Source organism: Callionymus lyra, chromosome 1, assembly GCF_982586985.1.
Source record: "Callionymus lyra chromosome 1, fCalLyr1.hap1.1, whole genome shotgun sequence".
Taxonomy (NCBI): Eukaryota; Metazoa; Chordata; class Actinopteri; order Syngnathiformes; family Callionymidae; genus Callionymus; species Callionymus lyra.
This window is the reverse complement of record NC_141818.1, coordinates 172,501-187,500: the sequence shown is the minus strand read 5'-3', so window position 1 is coordinate 187,500 and position 15,000 is coordinate 172,501. Positions and strand designations below refer to the sequence as shown.

At 47.4% G+C, this 15,000-nt stretch overlaps 2 protein-coding genes across 3 annotated transcripts in view; both read right to left on the bottom strand.

Moving 5' to 3' along the window:
- The window catches only part of LOC148087299 (uncharacterized), a 3,625-nt gene extending 490 nt beyond the window's left edge, over positions 1-3,135 (bottom strand). Inside the window, exons 1-4 of the mRNA XM_087786516.1 lie at positions 2,230-3,135; positions 1,537-1,890; positions 378-734; positions 191-291 (exon numbers count right to left, since the gene is read on the bottom strand). Coding sequence (XP_087642642.1) covers positions 191-291; positions 378-734; positions 1,537-1,890; positions 2,230-2,320 — 903 coding nt within the window. The 5' untranslated portion in view covers positions 2,321-3,135. The remainder of the gene's footprint in view (positions 1-190; positions 292-377; positions 735-1,536; positions 1,891-2,229) is intronic.
- Positions 3,136-5,979: 2,844 nt separating this feature from the next.
- Positions 5,980-11,029, bottom strand: znf207b (zinc finger protein 207, b). 2 transcript variants are annotated; one of them, XM_087786493.1, is made up of 11 exons: positions 10,884-11,029; positions 10,432-10,558; positions 9,938-10,076; positions 9,608-9,787; positions 9,217-9,292; positions 9,092-9,153; positions 8,874-9,010; positions 8,676-8,741; positions 8,021-8,254; positions 7,094-7,250; positions 5,980-6,656 (listed from the first exon to the last, which is right to left on the bottom strand). In XM_087786493.1, the coding sequence occupies exons 1-11, from the start codon at positions 10,922-10,924 to the stop codon at positions 6,505-6,507; spliced, it is 1,371 nt and encodes a 456-aa protein (XP_087642619.1). In that variant the 5' UTR covers positions 10,925-11,029; the 3' UTR covers positions 5,980-6,504. The 2 variants fall into 2 exon arrangements, with proteins under 2 accessions (XP_087642619.1, XP_087642628.1); XM_087786502.1 differs by lacking the exon at positions 8,676-8,741.
- Between the last annotated feature and the right edge of the window lie 3,971 nt (positions 11,030-15,000).

Genomic DNA, 15,000 nt, shown 5'->3' with positions numbered 1-15,000 from the left:
TCCAGAGAATGAACTGTTTTAGGTTCACTTCGCTCGACCTTCAACTGTCATCAGATCCTACATGAAGTCATGAGTCAGAAGAAAAACCTTCATTTAAGGTCTGTTCACGTGACGACACTCGTCAGGTTGATTGACAGACTTGAGCCCGGAGCTCGAAAAGGTTTGGTCAGGAAGGTCAAAGTTCACTCACGTGACGTATGAACAGGAAACCGAGCAGCAGGACGAGGGCGACCACAGCCGAGCACATGATTGACAGCAGCGTGTAGAAGACGGAGCAGCTGCAGACGCCATCTGAGGGTGAGACGGGTTGAGGGTGAGACGGGTTGAGGGTGAGACGGGTTGAAGACACCGTCCACGGCACAGACACTGAGACCGACCTTGCACCGACACGAACACCACTTTCCTCCCCAGGGCGGCCATGTTGTCCGAGGCGCCCGGCTGGACGAACTGGCAGCTGTAGCGCCCGCTGTCCTGCGGCTGCATCTGCAGCACCGTCAGGTTGTAGGTGAGGCCGCGGGGGCCCGGGGCCGACGACAGGTGGACCCTGGCGGCGGGGAAACCCTCCTCAGAGAAGGACTCCTGCTGTGAGTGGAACAAAAACTCCACAGGGTTCTTGCCTCTCTGTCGCTTGAGCGTCAAACCCTCGACCGCTCCATGAGGGCCCACGCAGGGGATCGCAGCCGAGGCCCCGGAGCACACGTCCAGCCACTCCACGTCCTCCATGGCTGCAGCGTCTGCAGGAGACACAGAAAATGATCTTGTTCATGAGATCATGACGGGATCATCACCCGAGATCATGACGGGATCATCACCCGAGATTGTGATCTGAGATCATGACAGGATCATCACCGGAGATCATGACGGGATCATCATCTGAGATCATGACAGGATCATCATCTGAGATCATGACAGGATCATCATCTGAGATCATGACAGGATCATCATCTGAGATTGTGATCTGAGATCATGACAGGATCATCACCCGAGATTGTGATCTGAGATCATGACAGGATCATCACCGGAGATCATGACGGGATCATCATCTGAGATCATGACAGGATCATCATCTGAGATCATGACGGGATCATCACCCGAGATCATGATCTCAGATCATGACAGGATCATCACCGGAGATCATGACGGGATCATCATCTGAGATCATGACAGGATCATCATCTGAGATCATGACAGGATCATCATCTGAGATCATGACAGGATCATCATCTGAGATCATGATCTCAGATCATGACAGGATCATCATCTGAGATCAAGGAGCAGTTTCTTGATCTTCTGTGTGATTTTGTCAGAATTCCTCAACACAAACTTCTCACAGAACAAACTTTACCACATTTCAAAACCGAGTTATATTTTTATGCACATTTCATTTTGAGAAGATCGTCATGACGACGTCCTTTCAACACCTATATTTGATTCCTTTCTTAAGATTAAAGATTAAAGATCTGATAAAACAAGTGAAAAACACAGATTGAAACACGTGAGTCACAAACATCAGTCTGAGGTGAAGATGTCACTCACTGGAGCTGGTGAGCAGGAGGAAGTCGTCGCGTCCAAACACCACGTCGTCTTCAGACGACAGGTTCATCACCACGAACTGGCAGGAGTAGCGGTCGGTGTCCGAGAGCTTCAGCTGGGACAGGGTCACGTTCACGGAGCCGGAGCTGGGGTCGCCGCTGACCGCGACACGACCACGGTCGTCATCGTGGTCCACGCTCGCCTCCGTCCGGCTGTACTTGAAGAGGAACTGACCCGGTCGAAGCCAGCTCCGGACCAGCCTGAGCGCCGAGGGCGGGGGGGTGTCCTGGTCCAGCTCACACGGCAGCATCACTGACCCCCCCACGGACACCGTCAAGAACTTGGTCTCACTGGACACTGAGTCAGAGAAGATTGTTGAGGTCATCAAGCATGGATTGATTCAAAGCTTCGTAAAGATCCACGTCATCCATCAAATCATGAGTTTCAATCATCAAAGAAAAATGTGAAAGTAGTTTAGCTTCTTTATCGACAGAATCCACGACATCACGCTGGAAAACTTATAAAAGTAGAAACAACTGAGATGAAGAATCTCTACTGTTCGATGACTGTCAAAGCACATCATCGCCAGGAGCCACAAAAGAAAGTTTATTTTCATGAAATATATACATTTCTTATCAGCGGTGAAATAAAAAGGAAGTGGATTGAAGGAAAAACAAGGAACAAGTGAAATCTCACCGCAGCAGCTGTGCGTCAGCAACACAACCCACAGACTCAACAGGTGCATCATCTTCATCATCCTCACGTTGGTCAGGAGCCACCAGTTCATGAGCCGTGAAGACGAAGCTCTCGAGAGGGAAGTGGCTGAAACAAGGAAAAAGAGAACTCGAGAGTTTTGACTTCACCATCATCACGTGTCAAAATACTGTTTTCCCCACAGGAAGTGTGTTCTGCGGATGATTTTTTCTTTTCTAGTGACACACAGGAAATGAATTTTTTTCATTGAATCTACACAAACCTTCTCTTGAATCTGAATGATGACATTTCACTTCATCTTTTCTTCACACCGACATTTGTCAACATGGTTTTATTATTAGAACGTGTATCATGGACACACTCGAACAAAAATACACAACATATAGATTTATGATCCTATATTCTAAATCAAAGGTTTCTATTTAGATTTGTAAATAAATCAAATCTGCTAGAATATCAATTTCCTTCAGAATTCTGTGCGACCCACGGACTGATGTCTCTCCTGCGTCTGCAGAAGGTTCCTCAGCATCTGCTGCAGAAGATCCATCAACAGCTTCTCTGACCATCAGACTGTTGAACGAAATATGACTTGAGCTGTGAAATATTTTAAAATATTATGTATTTATTCTATTTATAACATATAAGGTTAGGTAGAACTTTATTGATCTCCTTCGAGAAATTGTTTTTTATCAATTAGACACAGCAATACAGACAACTATTCATAAAAATAAGAACAAGAACAAAGAGAAATAAAGAGAAAGAACAAGATGATACAATCTAAGTCTAAAGATAAAGATAAAGAACAAGATGATACAATCTAAGTCTAAAGATAAAGAACAAGATGATACAATCTAAGTCTAAAGATAAAGAACAAGATGATACAATCTAAGTCTAAAGATAAAGAACAAGATGATACAATCTAAGTCTAAAGATAAAGAACAAGATGATACAATCTAAGTCTAAAGATAAAGAACATAGGTCAAAGAAAAACAACAAAGACAAAGATACAAAGACTAACATAGAACATCCAGATACTTTCACTTCTGCCTCCAAACTCAGAATTGTACAATTTACTAACACGAGGAATGAATGAGTCCCTGAGTCTATGAGTGTTGCATCATGGGAGGAGCATTGGTGCTGCATGTGTTCACTGATGACAGTGTTCAGAGGATGTCATCATCATGATGGACACACGAACAGACACGTCCCAGGACGGCTGATCAAGGGACTTGCAGACCAACTCGCCTGCGTCCTCACTGACGTCGACAACACATCACGTGCCTTAACAACGAGCATCATGAAGTGCTTCGAGCGGGGGGTTAAGGATCCTCCCTGTACTGCCCAAATCTTCCGACTCGTTCCAGTTTGCGTTCCAGCCTAATCGTTCCACTGAGGATGTCATCTCCACTGCTCTCCACCGGAGTCTGGAGCACCTGGGTGACAAGAACACAACATGCGAATGCTGTTCCTAGACTTCAGCTCAGCATCAACACCATTACCCCCCAGAACCTGCTAGGCAAACTCAACACCCCCATCTGCAACTGGCTGCCGGACTTCCTCACCAACAGAACCCAGTCTGTTCATGTGGGCATCAACACCTCAGGAGTCTGTGAGTACCTGCTCCCCACAGATGTTCATCCTGATGACCCACGACTGTCGTCACACGTTCAATAACAACCTAATCCTGAAATATGCAGATGACACGACAGTCGTGGACCTCATTCAGGATGACAACGAATTGGCCTACAGAGAGGAGGTGCAACACCTGCTGGCTTCTCATCCTCTACACCTTCTACTGAGGGACCATCGAGCGCCTGCTGACCAGCAGCAGCTCCATCTGGTCGGGTAAGGTCTCCATCTGGAAGTCTCTGAGAAGAGTGGTGAGGACCGCGGAGAAGATCATCAGGACACCCATCCATCCATCCAGGACGTAGCAAGTACACTTTGTCTGAAGTCGACTCCACCCCGTCCATGGACTGATGTCTGTCCTGCGTCTGCAGAAGGTTCCGCAGCATCAGATACTAGCACTATTGTTAACTTATTTGTACTTTATATACATTAACTATTATATGCAATATTTATGTTTATTCTGTTTATACTATATTGCCCTATTTTTAACTTAATATTTATACATCTGTTTAACGGTTGCCAAGCAACACAATTTTTTTTTGCCAGTTTCACTGTGTTTTCTGTGCAATGACAATAAAAGTCTACATTTAAATGAGCTTTGAGTGAACATTTTATCATCTATTAATCTTCTACAGCTTATCCTATCATCACGGTCATGAAGACCAGTCTCAGGTCCAGAGACGAGGACGTCCTCAACAGGTGAGCCCAACAGAGTTCCCTGGATGTGGTCAGTGGGAGGAAACCAGAGTCCCTGAAAACACAGCAGCTGAGGGAACATAATCCAGGAGACAGTTGACTCAGAAGAGAACCATCAACCACTGCTTGGTTCATACTCAACAGTTAAAGACTCAAGTCACCCGACATAACCCTAGTGTTAAGTTAAAGTTCATCCAACGTCAATACAACAGAAAGAGAAACATGAAGGAAATTGTAAAATTTTATTGAACAGACATGTCAGTTATTTTGAAATGAAGATTCAAGTCAAAAGAAACAAATCACATGAATAACTTGACATTTGATCACATTGTTGGTCTTTGTGACCATGAAAGTACAAACTAGGATTCAACCCTGAAATATGGTCCAGTTCACACTCTGGCTGGAGAACTCACCTCAGCAGCTTCTTACCTTCGGTCCAGGTGAGCGGTGAGTTTATTCGATACACAAACTAACAACCAAGAAGACTAGAATGATCAGGTACTTACTGAGGTTAACGACCTGTCATGCCAGCTCAGTGGGTTAAAGGCTGACAGATGATAGTCTAGACAGAAACAAATACACAGCAGTAAATCACATGGACAGGAAACAGGAAGTCATCTAAACATGTCATTGCTGCTTGACCTGTGACCCCGTGGTTCATTTTATAGTCTCTTTAAGAAGGTTCAATTCATCGGAGACACGGTCGCAGCAGCAGCGATGATTCTGTGAAGTCACTTGAACCCAGTCGTCGTCAGTGTTTTGACTAGAATGACATAATAACATACATGACGACCTCATGCGTGTCTCCAGCCTTTAGGTAGAACTGTATTGATCCCTCAGGAGGTCATTGAAATTGTTGTTTTCCAATTAGACACAGCAATACAGCAATTATTCATACAAATAAAAGAAATAAAGAGAACGAACAAGATGATACAATCTATACAGTCTAAAGATAAAGAACATTTTCCATGTAACAACTTTAAATGGAAAACTAAAAACAACAAGTATTAGTACCAAATACTTGACATCCCACAACGCTGCCCGACGTGACATTCCCGAGCCAGAGGGGGAGAATGTATCACTCTGGTCTGACAACGCAACAACAATCTAAGGTTCCACATGACCTCGATCCACGTAGTTGCTAATGGAGGTTAATAGTTACTTATAATCAGTAGCACTAAGATCACCTGTGATCGACAAGTTAAACCTGTGATGTCAACAATATTTTAGTCACTTCATGACCAACAGAACTTCTAAGCTCTTGGATCCAAATGTGCCTCGAGGAGACAGAAGAGCACATTTGCCAGAGGATGACGTGAACAAAAGTTAAATGACAAGTGATGGATGAGACGTGAGAAAGTGGCTACAAACCTTCTTCACTCACCTTCAGACAGGAAAAACCAGCAGTGGATTTCAAGATGGATTTTATTACAACAGATTCATAAAACATTACAAAGGATGCACACAGTCACTTGAGTGGAAGATTTAAAACAAAGTGATAGAAGCAGAACCTAATGAGTGACTTGTAGCTACTTAACTGGAATCGTCTCAGAGACCCTCACCAACCACGGTTGGGGACGCAAGTCCAACAGCACCTAAATGTGCTGTGAGGGACTCATGCTAGCACAGAAATGAAGAGTTTACAAGATGAACTTGCCTTTGTAAGGGGTTGGAACGTTCATGTAACTCCAGGAGCTTCAAAAGAAACATAACTTCAACACATTTACAGAAACCTGAGTGGAACCTATGGGGAAAGAAATACATCCTGACACGTAAGCAAACAGAACAGCTTCAAGAACTTGTGTGGTGTTGTCCAAAAATGTCCGTGTGTTTAAAGAACATTTACTCTCCACCGCCTCCGCCATTAGCTAGCGTTCAATTAGCACAAGGATGAGAGAAAGGTGTGAACCTCAAACCTAATGTGGTCGCTGTTCAGTAGCGTCCGGCAGGAGACATTACAGGCGGCCTCATGCCCAGGGGCGGACCCCCCTGGTACGGAGGGACCATGGGAGGACCCTGTCCGTAAGGAGGCATGCCTCCTGGCATGTAGCCTGGCATGCCTTGTGGAGGCACGCCAAACTGGCCTGGAAGGAATGAACGTTAGATTAACTTTTGTCGATTCAATCAAAACTACAGGTAGAAGATGTTGTGGAACTTTATTTGATTGACACATAGGTTCGTGGCTGCAGCAGGATATTACACACAGGTGGTTTCTTTAGGAATCATTTAAGGTTCTTCGAGCACTCGTTACTTCAGAACAATCTTTTTAAATGCTACACATGTGCATCAACTATGGACACAGGTTTTAGTTAGTGAACTAGTACAACTGAGGATAACCTGCAACAATGAAACCATTCAATTCAAACTCTTCTCGGATAGACTAAATAAAAACTTTGAATTTATTCTAGACCAATTGGATTATGGACATTAAATTAAATATATGCTGGAACACGTGGATCAACGAGGACCATCAGGCTCAAGCATGTGTAGTTACACACACACACACACACACACATCTTACCGTGCATCTGGTGCCTCATGCCTGGCTGCCCGGCGGGCAGGCCTGGCTGTGGAGCCATCATTGAACCCACAGCTGCGACTGGAGGAGCAGTCACGTGGGCCTGACCCAGCCTGGGTACCAGACGCTGGTACCGGGGGAGTTGAGCCCTCATCTCTTCCTGCACACGGACACAAGGTTGTTCTGGTGAGTGACAGCTGTCACGACTCAACAGGTCAAATGCACGTCATCCAAGTGGAACGCTCCCTCGAGTCAATGTCAAAGTTCAACTCAAACTTCTCTCGTGTGGACTTGATAATTCTCAGAGGGATCAGTTCAGTAGAGTTGTAGACAAAAATGTTTGTTCATTTTAGTGTAGCGACTGGAGCTCAGTTGTCTTTGTCCAAAAAGCCACTTAAAAACATCCAAACACCCTCACACTGCTCGACTGTATCTCTTGTAAAGAAGCTCCACATGAGAATTGATCAAACACTACTATTTATACCGGAAACACTCCTGATATTACCCAGAGAACTTCCTGTCTGGGTAGCATGTTAGCCTTTTAGCTCCTGCTGCAAACCATCTTGATTCAATTGATCTCAGATCCGTTCTTCTCATGTGTAGCTTCAAAACAAGAGGTTTTGAAGAGTCTTTTCGATGAAGACAACTGAGCTCCAGTTGCTACATAAAAATGTGTCTATAAAGAGAACAGATTACTCCGAAAGTAATCACAGTATTCGACACGAGTAGAAAATGAGTGAAGGTTGAATTTTTGGGGGAAGAACCCAATCGAGTGTGTAAAGTCATGATTCACCATCAAGAACGGATTGTGATTTAGCAGAAAGCTTGTATTTCATCAGGTTTATAGACAAATAAACATATGTATATGCAAATATTTATCAGTCATTACTTACTGTGAAAATGGCAAAATAGAAAGTCCAAACAACTTACCAGTGATATATCCTCATCAGGGTGGATCAACTTACTAGTTGCACTCGTGGTGGTGAGGGTGGCAGGTTTACTGGTAACTGTGGCCGGGGGCTTGACCACAGTACTGCTAGAGTTAGACGAGGAGGAAGAAGAGACAGAGGGCTGAGTATACGCAGGGAATGTTGCTTTGGGTGCATCGGAGGAAGCAGGGGATGTGAAGGAGTTTGTAGCCGTGGCTCCTGAGGTCTGCTGGGCCTGTACCAACAAAACATGTCACTGGTCAGCGTCGTTTTATTGACTCATGTTTTCTAAAATGTTACAAACAGCCCATTAGAACAGAACATTAACAAGTGCAACAAATGATCTTAAACCAGCACAGAAGTGAGTCTTACATGTTGATTACAGCTGCCATGGTGTTAAAGGCATCTCAAAAGCATGAATAAAAATGTAAAATGCTTGAAAAGACAAAAACATGCATTTTTGTTTTGACAGGAGTGATTTTTCATGACGTGAAGGATCGTGTCTCATTTTCTTAGCACCAGGCGGAGCAAAACGTTTGCAGTAAAACACTGGACGGAGACGATTGTCGTTTCTCTCCATACATGGTCATGGTTGATACGATTAATAAAATATCAACATGCAGCTGCGAGAGTCAAAGTGCAGCCTGTCAGCATACTTGTGATGAGTTAAAGTCAGAAGGTGGAGAGGAAACCTCTGCTGTGGTTTTACCACCAGCGCCCATCTGCAGCGTGAGGAGATTTAAGAATATTAAACTTTAACAAAGAGAAGCAAGTTCATTTAAAAAAGCTAAATAGGTTCATGATACAACATGACAAACGTGGGCTGTGGAAACACAGATCCTCGTGCATCATACCTGCACTGCACTCGGGAACAGAGGTTTGGTGATTGTTGGTTGAACCGCAGGTGCTGCTGGCCTCGGGATCACTGCTGCTGCAGTCACTGGTGCCATGTGGGGCATCCCAGGTCTCGGAGCCATGTGAGGAGGCATCCCTGTGTTCACAACGGCGTAAAGTTGAGGCCATTTTGACTTCACAATTGAATTAAATGAATGATGAAAGAAGAGCTTCTTACCTGGAGGTATGCCAGGCATCCCTGGCATCATAGGAGGCATCATCCCACCCATTGGCATCATTCTAGAAGACATTTACAATTAGAGTTACACATCTTTTACCAGATGGATCAGCATCTGAACATACCCAGGTGGCATTCCATGCATGCCAGGTGGCATGCCATGCATCATGGGAGGAACTCCAGGCATCATGGGAGGCATTCCTGCATCAATAATGCATTTAATTATGAACAACCATTTAAATTGTTTTACACATCAATACTGCTGCATTAAATTGACCTTTATTATTATTTAATGGCACAATCAATAGGAGATTTCAAGAATTGATTGGGACCAATTGAACCCTTAAAATCTTTTTTTTTTTTAAATGTTAACATTTGTCTGGTTTAGGAAATAGTTGTTGGAAGTCGTGACAACAGTGGAACACACTGACAAAAATGATGAGTAATAACCATATCAACGATTGACAAGTTACGTTGAGTGACCAACCTTAATCTAATTCAAGTGTCTCTTCATACCTTGATAGCCGACGTGAGGCATTCCTGGTGCACCAGCCACGGGAGGCATTCCAGGCTGAGTCATGGGAGCAGCGTAGCCGGTCGGTGTCGGCAGACCTGACGACTGCTGAGCCGACGATCCCGCTTCATCGTCATCGTCATCTTCGTCAGAGTCGTCTTGATTCTTTTTCTTTTGACTATCTAAAAAAAAAAACAAAAAAAAAAACTTTCAATGTTTTAGCAGTAGATTACTACGGTTCAATGAAAACATTCAGCAACAGGAGGAAGTGTTGAAAAAAATGATACATTGTGTGCTTTGAAGATTAATGTTGGAGAGAAAACCAAACCAACCTTGTGATTTTTGTTCTATTGTTCGCCTCCTTTCTTGCATGTCTTTTTCGGGGATCCCTTCCATGCCATAGATCTCCAATTCAATATCTGTTCTTCCCGGGATTGCGTTGGGAACACTGTCGATCGTCTCTTTGTGCACCTGGAACATGTTCATGACATTAGAGTTAAAGTGATACAAACTAATAGAATAATAACAAACGTTCATGACATTAGAGTTAAAGTGATACAAACTAATAGAATAATAACAAACATTCATGACATTAGAGTTAAAGTGATACAAACTAATAGAATAATAACAAACGTTCATGACATTAGAGTTAAAGTGATACAAACTAATAGAATAATAACAAATGTTCATGACATTAGAGTTAAAGTGATAAAAAACTAATATGAGATTAGAGTTAAAGTGATACAAACTAATAGAAGGATCCAAACAAACGTTCATGACATTAGAGTTAAAGTGATACAAACTAATAGAATAATAACAAAAGTACCTGCATGCAGTGAATAGCCAGGCCTGGACCAGTGTACAGCTTTTTGTGACAAATGTGACATTTAAAATGTTTGGCTTTCTGGTGCTGAATGAGGATCTTTTCATCGTCAAAATCTCGATTACAATACCTTGAGGAGAAAGTCAAGGATCATAGAAGAGCGTTTGTTCAAGTACAGTCGGGATCGCTCGGATACTCGAGAAACGAGTCACATTAGCGACACAAACGAGTCATATTAGCTACACAAACACGACTATAAGTGTATCATGACAACCACCAGCGATGATATAAGCTCCTTATTCTGATAATCACAATTCTCGCGTTGTTTTTAGCGACATTCAAGTGCTATGCTAAGATGCTAATGCTAAGATGCTAATGCTAAGATGCTAATGCTAGCCGACGAGCTAACTCGGGCCTGCTGGTTCTGGTCAATGGACGCCGGCACAAAAGGATACCAGCACCAGGGCTTCAGCTGCTTCTTCTTCTTCCGACCCATGTTGACCCGGAGGTACCGAGAGTCGAGTCTCAAACGTCGAGGTTCTATTATCTGCAGGACAGCAGCAGCATGCTTCAGAGCCGCCGAAAATGGCGCTTTGTTAGAGGAACTGGAAAAATGGACGTGACGTTAACCAGTGACGTGATGACGTTGACAGTGACGTGATGACGTTACCAGTGACGTGATGACGTCACTTGTTACGGCGGTTCAAATAAAAGGTTCAAATAAACTTGAACCATTTTTCTTCATGACAGAAAACGTTTATTTTAAATGACACAGGATCGAATGTATTTTCTCTAGATTTTGAAGTCAAACTGGAAACTTGTATGTTAATGTTAATGTGCGACGCTGATGTGTCCACAAGATGGAGTCATCAGTCCAAACGACTTTTATTATTATTTATTATTTATTATATTATAAAGTTGTTGTCAAACCCACAATACTGAGACAAACGAGATATAAAACCCAGAAAAACAATCTGCTGCTTGTGTATAAAATGGTTTATTATGTACATATACAAAATATCCTCAAATATTCGTTCCCTTCAAAGACACAACATTTGAACACGATCAGACTCACAAAACAAACAGAACCAGTAAAATAACAATATGCGTTTAATTGTGTTATTATGTTTCCAATGTTCCCGTAACAAATACCTTCAACGATGACTTTCTGGTTCATTAATGAAAGTTAATGGATCTTGTTATTTCTTCTACACTCAACCACAACTACACACTTCACACACGGTTGTAAACCCACACTTTAGTGTGTTACGTGTTGTTGCTTGTGAGGCTCAGAAGAACAACATCACTGAACACGACTAGTTTGAAGATAGACTTCAGTTTGAGGCACCTTTGGATGTTTCACGATTCATCCCATCAGTCAATAAAACATCGTCACGTCGCGCGGGAAGTGTCGTCACGTCAGGCGGGAAGTGTTGTCACGTCAGGCGGGAAGTGTCGTCACGTCGCGCGGGAAGTGTCGTCACGTCAGGCGGGAAGTGTCGTCACGTCAGGCGGGAAGTGTTGTCACGTCGCGCGGGAAGTGTCGTCACGTCAGGCGGGAAGTGTTGTCACGTCAGGCGGGAAGTGTTGTCACGTCAGGCGGGAAGTGTCGTCACGTCAGGCGGGAAGTGTTGTCACGTCAGGCGGGAAGTGTTGTCACGTCAGGCGGGAAGTGTTGTCACGTCAGGCGGGAAGTGTCGTCACGTCAGGCGGGAAGTGTTGTCATGTCAGGCGGGAAGTGTTGTCACGTCAGGCGGGAAGTGTCGTCACGTCGCGCGGGAAGTGTCGTCACGTCAGGCGGGAAGTGTTGTCACGTCAGGCGGGAAGTGTCGTCACGTCGCGCGGGAAGTGTCGTCACGTCAGGCGGGAAGTGTCGTCACGTCAGGCGGGAAGTGTCGTCACGTCAGGCGGGAAGTGTCGTCACGTCAGGCGGGAAGTGTTGTCACGTCGCGCGGGAAGTGTCGTCACGTCAGGCGGGAAGTGTTGTCACGTCAGGCGGGAAGTGTTGTCACGTCGCGCGGGAAGTGTCGTCACGTCAGGCGGGAAGTGTTGTCACGTCAGGCGGGAAGTGTCGTCACGTCAGGCGGGAAGTGTCGTCACGTCGCGCGGGAAGTGTCGTCACGTCAGGCGGGAAGTGTAGTCACGTCAGGCGGGAAGTGTCGTCACGTCAGGCGGGAAGTGTCGTCACGTCAGGCGGGAAGTGTCGTCACGTCGCGCGGGAAGTGTCGTCACGTCGGGCGGGAAGTGTCGTCACGTCAGGCGGGAAGTGTCGTCACGTCAGGCGGGAAGTGTCGTCACGTCAGGCGGGAAGTGTTGTCACGTCGCGCGGGAAGTGTCGTCACGTCAGGCGGGAAGTGTTGTCACGTCGCGCGGGAAGTGTCGTCACGTCAGGCGGGAAGTGTCGTCACGTCAGGCGGGAAGTGTCGTCACGTCAGGCGGGAAGTGTCGTCACGTCAGGCGGGAAGTGTTGTCACGTCGCGCGGGAAGTGTCGTCACGTCAGGCGGGAAGTGTTGTCACGTCAGGCGGGAAGTGTTGTCACGTCGCGCGGGAAGTGTCGTCACGTCAGGCGGGAAGTGTTGTCACGTCAGGCGGGAAGTGTCGTCACGTCAGGCGGGAAGTGTCGTCACGTCAGGCGGGAAGTGTTGTCACGTCGCGCGGGAAGTGTCGTCACGTCAGGCGGGAAGTGTTGTCACGTCAGGCGGGAAGTGTAGTCACGTCAGGCGGGAAGTGTCGTCACGTCAGGCGGGAAGTGTCGTCACGTCAGGCGGGAAGTGTCGTCACGTCGCGCGGGAAGTGTCGTCACGTCGGGCGGGAAGTGTCGTCACGTCAGGCGGGAAGTGTCGTCACGTCAGGCGGGAAGTGTCGTCACGTCAGGCGGGAAGTGTTGTCACGTCGCGCGGGAAGTGTCGTCACGTCAGGCGGGAAGTGTTGTCACGTCGCGCGGGAAGTGTCGTCACGTCAGGCGGGAAGTGTCGTCACGTCAGGCGGGAAGTGTCGTCACGTCAGGCGGGAAGTGTCGTCACGTCAGGCGGGAAGTGTTGTCACGTCGCGCGGGAAGTGTCGTCACGTCAGGCGGGAAGTGTTGTCACGTCAGGCGGGAAGTGTCGTCACGTCAGGCGGGAAGTGTTGTCACGTCGCGCGGGAAGTGTCGTCACGTCAGGCGGGAAGTGTTGTCACGTCAGGCGGGAAGTGTTGTCACGTCAGGCGGGAAGTGTCGTCACGTCAGGCGGGAAGTGTCGTCACGTCAGGCGGGAAGTGTTGTCACGTCGCGCGGGAAGTGTCGTCACGTCAGGCGGGAAGTGTTGTCACGTCAGGCGGGAAGTGTTGTCACGTCGCGCGGGAAGTGTCGTCACGTCAGGCGGGAAGTGTTGTCACGTCAGGCGGGAAGTGTCGTCACGTCAGGCGGGAAGTGTCGTCACGTCGCGCGGGAAGTGTCGTCACGTCAGGCGGGAAGTGTAGTCACGTCAGGCGGGAAGTGTCGTCACGTCAGGCGGGAAGTGTCGTCACGTCAGGCGGGAAGTGTCGTCACGTCGCGCGGGAAGTGTCGTCACGTCGGGCGGGAAGTGTCGTCACGTCAGGCGGGAAGTGTCGTCACGTCAGGCGGGAAGTGTCGTCACGTCAGGCGGGAAGTGTTGTCACGTCGCGCGGGAAGTGTCGTCACGTCAGGCGGGAAGTGTTGTCACGTCGCGCGGGAAGTGTCGTCACGTCAGGCGGGAAGTGTCGTCACGTCAGGCGGGAAGTGTCGTCACGTCAGGCGGGAAGTGTCGTCACGTCAGGCGGGAAGTGTTGTCACGTCGCGCGGGAAGTGTCGTCACGTCAGGCGGGAAGTGTTGTCACGTCAGGCGGGAAGTGTTGTCACGTCGCGCGGGAAGTGTCGTCACGTCAGGCGGGAAGTGTTGTCACGTCAGGCGGGAAGTGTCGTCACGTCAGGCGGGAAGTGTCGTCACGTCAGGCGGGAAGTGTTGTCACGTCGCGCGGGAAGTGTCGTCACGTCAGGCGGGAAGTGTTGTCACGTCAGGCGGGAAGTGTTGTCACGTCAGGCGGGAAGTGTCGTCACGTCAGGCGGGAAGTGTTGTCACGTCAGGCGGGAAGTGTCGTCACGTCGCGCGGGAAGTGTCGTCACGTCAGGCGGGAAGTGTCGTCACGTCAGGCGGGAAGTGTCGTCACGTCAGGCGGGAAGTGTCGTCACGTCAGGCGGGAAGTGTTGTCACGTCGCGCGGGAAGTGTCGTCACGTCAGGCGGGAAGTGTTGTCACGTCAGGCGGGAAGTGTTGTCACGTCAGGCGGGAAGTGTCGTCACGTCAGGCGGGAAGTGTCGTCACGTCGCGCGGGAAGTGTCGTCACGTCAGGCGGGAAGTGTAGTCACGTCAGGCGGGAAGTGTCGTCACGTCAGGCGGGAAGTGTCGTCACGTCAGGCGGGAAGTGTCGTCACGTCGCGCGGGAAGTGTCGTCACGTCGGGCGGGAAGTGTCGTCACGTCGGGCGGGAAGTGTCGTCACGTCGGGCGGGAAGTGTCGTCACGTCAGGCGGGAAGTGTCGTCACGTCAGGCGGGATGTGTCGTCACGTCAGGCG